At 41.2% G+C, this 7,611-nt stretch overlaps 1 protein-coding gene across 1 annotated transcript in view; it reads left to right on the top strand.

Moving 5' to 3' along the window:
* Positions 1-6,687, top strand: part of LOC111865645 — a 13,045-nt gene extending 6,358 nt beyond the window's left edge. Inside the window, exon 2 of the mRNA XM_023853832.2 lies at positions 6,656-6,687. Coding sequence (XP_023709600.1) covers positions 6,656-6,668 — 13 coding nt within the window. The 3' untranslated portion in view covers positions 6,669-6,687. The remainder of the gene's footprint in view (positions 1-6,655) is intronic.
* Positions 6,688-7,611: the final 924 nt, after the last annotated feature.

Here is a 7,611-nt window from a genome sequence, read left to right as displayed (position 1 = left end):
AGTTTGAGTATTCCCTTTTTTGGGAGTTCCTTTAGCAGTGTGGCTGTGATGAGATCAACTCCTAGCGTCTTTTTTGTAATTAGCCTGTGAATTTCTTCCCTTATTTCTTTCGGGTTGAAACGTTTTGGGTGTTCTAGATCCTGGATGGGTAAGTTGAGAATCTGGTCAACGTTTACGTCTCTGTTATTATTTAGTGGTGTGAAAACTTCAGTTATATGTTCTGCAAACAGTTCGGTGGTTCAATAAATGATGCTGAAAATTATTAGACCAAAGGAGACAAGCCGAACTGCAATGGTTACAGGAGCCAAGCGAGTTAAATGGGGATAACTTGACAAAATATATAACAAGCTAGCATTTTAGGAATAAAAAGAGGGAAAATATGACAGACAAAATTGATGAGCTTGCAATGAAAAGTAAGAACAAAGTTAGAGACCAGTACATACCAGTACATCAGCTATTATAGACTTCAGGAAAGCCTACGATTCAGTTAGGAAGGAAGTACTGTACAATATTCTCATAGAGTTTGGGATACCCATGAAACTAGTTAGGCTGGTTAAAATATGTTTATATGAAACGAATAGTAAAGCCGGTATAGGTAAATATTTGGTTGATAAATTTCATAAATTTGATGTGAGTCTATTGCGTGATAATGTAGATACCAAAAAAAAAAAAAAAACAAAAAAACACGCAAATTTTAATTGACGCAAGTAGGGAGGTCGGTCTAGAAGGAAACACAGAGAAAACTGAGTATATGTTACTGTCTCGTCACCAAAATGCAGGGCAAAAACATGACAAAGAGATAGGAAAAAGACGTTTTGAAAATGTGGCACGTTTCAGATATTTGGAACAACGATAACTGATCAAAATATGATTCAGGAGGAAATTAAGAGGCGACTGAACTTGCTACCATTCAGTACAGAACCTTTTGTCTTATCGTCTGTTGTCCAAAAACATAAAAATTAGAATATACAAAACTATAATTTTGCGTGTGACTGTAGGGTGTGAAACTTGGTCTCTGACATTAAAGGATGTACACAGACTGAGGGTGTTTGAGAACAGGATGCTAAGGAGAATTTTGGACCGAAAGGAGATGAAGTGTCAGGAGGTTCGAGAAAACTGCATAAGGAGGAGCTTCTTAACTTGTACTCTTCTCCAAGTATAATTAGAATGATCAAGTCAACGAGGATGAGGTGGGTGGGGCTTGTAACACGAATGGGGGAGACTACGAATGCACATAGGATATTGTTGGGAAAGGCAGAAGGAAAGAGACCACTGGAAAGAACAAGGTGTAGGTGGCTGGACAATATTAAAATGCATCTTAGATAGGATGGGATGGGATGGATTCATCAAGCTCAGAATAGGAACCAATAGAGGGCTCCATTGAACACGGTAATGAACCTTCGGGTTCCATTAAATGCTGTCAAATTCTTGAGTAGCTGCAGAATTGGCGGCCCTTCAAGAATGACTCAGCTCCATGAGCAAGTAGTTAGTTAGTTAGTTAGTTAGTTAGTTAGTTATTAGAGAGGGTGGGTTTCCCCATATACTTAGACCTGTAGTGGTCCATTGTGCTTCCCTCTATGATTTCTACCAGCCCTATATCCTACCGGTATTGGTGCTTACCATCAGGCCCGCCCAGCCAGCGAGACCGGCTCTCTACTGTCTGAGAAGTATCTAAAATGCTTCCTCTATCTACCGGAGGTATTAGTGATTGCTATTGGGCGGCAAACATCCGCAATTTTGCTCAGTGACTTCCTTTGGAGTATGAGGTTCTTTTACGTGCCGTAAAGCTACGACACGGGACCCAGGGCTTAAAGTCCCTCCCGGAGGACTTGTTCCCTGAATTTTTCAGCCCTTAAAAATTCGACGACCTCCGCCGGGTATTTGAGCCCGCGTACTACGAGTCATGAGGTGGGAACGTTACATCTAGACTACGGAGGCCGCTTTCCATGAGCAAGTAAGTAAATCATTAGGCAACAGCACAGTGCATCTTCAGGATAGTCTAGGTAGCAGACATGCATGAGAATGATGAAAGGCTGGTTTCAGTAGTAGGCACTGCTAGAGAAATGTTCTACGGACGAGCAGCGTCCTGTCGTGAATTTTTTATGTGGAGGAAAGAAGGACTCAATGCAAAGGAAACACTTCCTGTTTACTGCCGGAAATGTTTGTCATGTAAAGGGGTTCAGAGCTAGGTCGAGGAATTCTCTCAAGGACGATCAAAATTAGAAGATGATGAAAGGGAGGCGCGGAAGTGGCTGAGACAACAGTCAAAAGATTTGTGTGCTGCGGGACAACTGTGTCAATGTGGGCGGAGGATATGTCGAGAAATACATTTTTTATCAGGTTTGAGTATCTTACGTTTTATATCCATTTGTCACCTATTTACTGACTCTCCCCCGTACATACTTCCACAGGAATCGAAGTATAATGACATCAGATTATACCACTCTTATTGGTTTACATTAATTTCTTTTTCCCCCTTGGCACTACAGCCCCAGTGGGCCTAGGCGTACCTCCATGAACGTCTCCGTTCACTTCGGGTTTTCTAGATCTTACACATTCGGTAGGACTCCTTGGGCGGGTGATCAGCCCGTCGCAAGGCCTCTAACTGTACATAAACACAAAAAAACGCACATATACAAACTAAACATCCATGCCCTGTCTGGGATTCAAACTCATGATTCCGGTTTCCAAGCGAGCGAAGACAGTACATGCCTTAGACCGCTCGGCTACCGTGACCGGCTTTTCATTGATTACATGGCTCTAATTCCACTACATTTAGTAAAAGTGACACATTTGTATTCAGGTTACTCGAAAAGTGTAAATCCCCCAAAATCTCGAGATTACAATACTTTCTCGTGTATACAAGGTATGTAGGAAGGTAAAAAATTATGCTTAGACTTAAGCGAACACAACGAAACTGACCATATTTTGATAGATCATCATCATCATCATCATCAGTAATTTGTCAAGACGACAGGTCCACAGTCTTCCAAAACAATTCCTCCATTTAATGCGATCTAGAGCTTTCTCCTTCAAATGACAGTATCCTCTTCTGTCCCCACGGTCATCCAGCATCTTCTTACGTTTTCTTCCTCATCTTCTTGTCACTTCTATCCGCCCCTCTATCTTTCCTTCGGTAACTTCTTTTAGAAGGCAGTTTCTGCGTAAAACATCACCAATCCAATTAGCCTTCCGTTTTCTTATTTCATGTAGGATATTCCTCTGCTCACTGACTCTACATAACACTTCTTCATTTCTCACATAATCGGTCCAACTGATCTTCTCCATCCTTCTCCAACACCACATTTCGAAACTTTCCAGATGTTTCTGATCTACTGCCCTAAGTGTCCATGTTTCGGCCCCATACAGAGCATATATATAAGGTATATACGAAGGTAAAAAAATATGCCTAGACTTAAGCGATCACAACGACAACTGCGCATGTTCCTCTGTCTCCTCCTCGATCTTCCTACAGAAGGGACAGAATTAAAAAACAAAATAGGACATTGGAAGCCTCTACAACTTCATACTCTTTAATTTCCTCTGTTTGATTATACAACATGGCGGACACAGGGGTTTGCTAAGCGAATATAGCGTTATTTGCTCTAGAGATATGAAGTAGCGTGAGGTAATAGATATTCAATCAAGAAGTTCTGGGAAGAATTAATCACCTACTCCTTTGATACGATACGGATCGCAGAGAAAACGATACGATCAACAATTATTCTATTCTTACGTGTGTATTCGTTGCTCGGTAACATTTTTACCGACAAGAGGGATATATATACACAGACTGACGGGAGGGATTTATGAAGTACGCCGTTAAGATTGGCTCCTACTTACGTCTTGGTCTTCCCAGTGGGGTCTTTCCTTCTGGCTTTCTCACCAAAATCCTGTATGAGCCCTCTTCTGTCCAACTTGCTGCTTGCGTCATCAATTTCATCTTCCTCGACTTGATTAATTGTATTTGGCCAAGAGTATACGTTATGAATCTCCTTACTATACAGTCTCCTCCGGCCTCCAGTCACTTCATCTCCCTTCGTTCCAAATATTCTCTTCAGCGCCCTGTTCTCAAACACCCTCAGTCTATGTTCCCCCCTATGTCAAAGATCAAATTTCACACCCACATAGAACCACATGAAAATTGTATATTGTACTCCCGGTATGTCTCTCATAAAAATCCCTATGCAATATACGTGTATGATCTTTCCTGGTTCCCATAATAGACTAAATTGTCCGAACGCTTAATTAATTAAGACCTGACGATGTATTATGGCGTGTAGCTATATCAAACATTTCTTGGTCTCGACACCAGACGAAGGTGAGCTGCTTTACTCCCGGGGACAGGGCCCCACAAACCCACCGAACAATGCTGGCTGGGTCGCAGAACCGCAAAGAAAAATTCTATCCTCTCCAGGGAATCGAACTCCGGCCCACCTACTGAGCTTTGCTAGCCACCTTCGAGGACATCCACATTGCTAAATCAGCAGGCACTTCGGCACGCAGACTTTGTCCTTTGACATTCACAAATGATCACTACAGAAAGAGGCAGGCAATAGACGAATTAGTAACAACTGCGACAGTTCATGACAATGAAACTTAACGGTTTACCACATTCGCCAAAAATAAGCAACTATTGCTGGGTCTCAAGGGGCCTCAGTACAAGGCTCCTCACAATTCTATGCAAGTTTTGAAGAAAGAAAGTTCACAGCTTTCAATGAGGAGTTATCCGTCGCAATTTTAGCACAGAAGATGACGTTTCGGAGGAAAGTAGTACCTCCATTTTCTGGGGCTATTACTCTGCTTGGCTTAATATTCGATTCTGAAATATCCGAACTCTTTTACCAGACTGCACGACGTTATATCCCACTTCAGTCACGCTGTGAGAATCTCACATCCAGCTTAAAACTGAATTAAAAGTGTACATGTACGGGGTGAGTCGGTATAGCGACTAGCAACGGGCTGGTGAGCGGTGGGGTCGGATTTCGAGTTCCGGCAGGGGCGCGGATTTTCCTTTCCCCCTCCCCTAAAACGGTTCTATGTGACGAAAGCCACGTGCGACAGGTAGAGACTACAGTCCAAGGTCTGCTTGCATCTGTTGAGGCACTCCGTTGGGGAAAGTACGACCGTGGGACATACATAAATTAACAAATACATTAAAACTGCGAAAGGCTTGTGGACTTGATGGTATTCCAAATGAATGCCTTAGGCTTCTTCCAAGAAGACCATTGCTACATCTGACACATTTAATTGATCACTGCCTTCGGCTGTCCTATTTTCCAAAGTCTTGGAAGGAAGCAAAGGTTATAACGTTACCAAAACACGGTAAGGACCCAAAATTTCCTCAAAATTTACGCCCGGTTAGCCTCTTGTCTACAACAGGCAAGATATTCGAAAAAGTTATTTTGAAAATAGTCCAAAGGCAAATTGAAGAAAAAGGCCTGATTAATGCATGCCGGTTTGGTTTCCGTGCACGTCATAGCACGACACTTCAATGTTTGAGCCTTACGGACCACGTAACCTTAAATTTCAACAATAACATGTTTACAGCTGCTGTATTCTTGGATACTGAAAATGACCTTTGATAAAACATGGCACACTGGCTTGCTATGTAGATGATCTACATTACAATTTTCGATAAGTTTAATCAAGCTTATTAGCGCTTTCGTTTCTCACAGAAAATTCAGAGTTTCAGTCGAAGGTGAAATGTCTACACCAAGTGAAATACAAGCTGAAGTGCCACAAGGTTCTGTTCTCTCCCCCACACTGTACAGTCTATATATTAACGATACGCCCCGAAACCTAGTGTCTATCTAGGTCTCCTTGCTGATGACACCTGTATATATGCGACAGACCGCAAAGGGGGTTATGTTCTAAAAAGCTGCAGCGAGGCTTCAGTGTTATTGAGACGTGGTGTGATTGCTGGAACATAAAAATCAATGAAGATAAAACTCAGGCAATCTGCTTCTCTCATAGACTTACGCCCCCCCAGACACATCTTACATAGAATGGGCAGAATACCCCCTTAGTCATTCATGTAAAATACCTGTGCGTTATCTTCGATAAGAGGATTACGAGGAGACTACACATAGAAATGACTGAAGCCAAGGCTTTCAGAACATTTATTAGAATCTACTCCCTATTCAAAAGTGAGCGTTTAAACGCAGACATTAAATTATCACTCTATAAGGCATTGATAAGATCAGTATGACTTATGCTTGTCCCGCCTGGGAATTAGCGGCAGACACCTACTATAACTGTCCTCTTATCTCCTCTTCTTGAAGTCACCTTTTTAACAGTCCTTCTCTCGCCTTACCGATTGTTAAACTCAATTATTTTCTTCTCTCTCCCACACACGTTGGTTGCACTTGTAGGTACTTCTTTCTTGTACTAAATTTTATCTCATGGTTATTTAATTTACAGGGGCGTGAGGTTTGTTGATTCGGTAGAATTGGGGGTGTCTTTATCTCAGAGCCTTGAACGGGCCACAACTCTGAGAAGCAAGAAATGAACTACAAAAGCTCATATCAAATTTAGACGAATTATATTACTGAACACTTGTTGAGCCAATTCTTAATACAACTTCAAATCAGTAACTTTTATGTCTTGCTTCTATGAGATCCTGTGTGTAACTTTGACGTCTGATTTCTTCAAGGTCCGGGGTGTGACTCTCTCGACAACTTTTACGTATGCTTTCTGCGGAGCCCGCTGTGCGACTGACTTCGACAACCGATTTCTCCTCGGACTTTCACGTTCTTGTTTCCTCGCTATGGATCATGAAAGAGTAGTACTGTCTAGTGATTATTTGCAGATGCACTGAATATGTTTTTAATTGCTGTCAGTCAATTTTTCATAGCATAAAATCAATTAAATTAAAGAATATGGTTTTACCGTGTCACGTTATGTGTTTAAGGCAGCAGAAGTGAAGATTACATTGCCATGTTTGTTGGTTTTCACATTTTTTGAAATGTATTAATGTTGTGAGTAATTTATTCATATAACACACAAATTCTGCAACCGTGTGTTCTTTTACCATGTTCTGATTCGGTTTTAAGAATGTTATATGAGTATTAATTAATGACAATATGTTTAAAATGCAATAGACGTCAGATTTTAAATGTCTTACTTTATGTATATGAAAACATAGGCACCAAGTGGGCTCTTGTATTACATGATGTATTCGTTGACTTGCTGAATAAATCCGTTTAATTTCAACTTTAATTCACTGTTCTGGTTGCCAAGGGAATACCTTGCATTGAGGCAGTTCTATCTTCTGGGATATTAAGCCTTGTATTCCATGAGACAGAATTAAGAACCTGCATATGCATGTATACACGTAATAATGATTGAGGGCCGCTGATGTCACAGATTCATCCATTACGCACGCCAGGAACTGGAAAAGTTCTGGAAGGATGGCTTCACAGGTTCACCAATCTTGTTGTTCCTTGGCAAAGATCGACACTTCAACACAAACGGAACCATTAGTTTAAAATTCCGGTGAAATTATTGCGAAAAATCCCATTTCCATACATAGGACTTCCATTTCTCCAACCTACTGACAATGACCTTTGATATGTGGAAATATTCTAGGTCCATATCCAGAAATTCTGT

The sequence above is a fragment of the Cryptotermes secundus genome, unplaced genomic scaffold (assembly GCF_002891405.2).
Source record: "Cryptotermes secundus unplaced genomic scaffold, Csec_1.0 scaffold6683, whole genome shotgun sequence".
NCBI classification, from domain to species: domain Eukaryota; kingdom Metazoa; phylum Arthropoda; class Insecta; order Blattodea; family Kalotermitidae; genus Cryptotermes; species Cryptotermes secundus.
The sequence above is the reverse complement of the archived record's forward strand: the minus strand, read 5'-3'. Positions and strand labels throughout refer to the sequence as shown.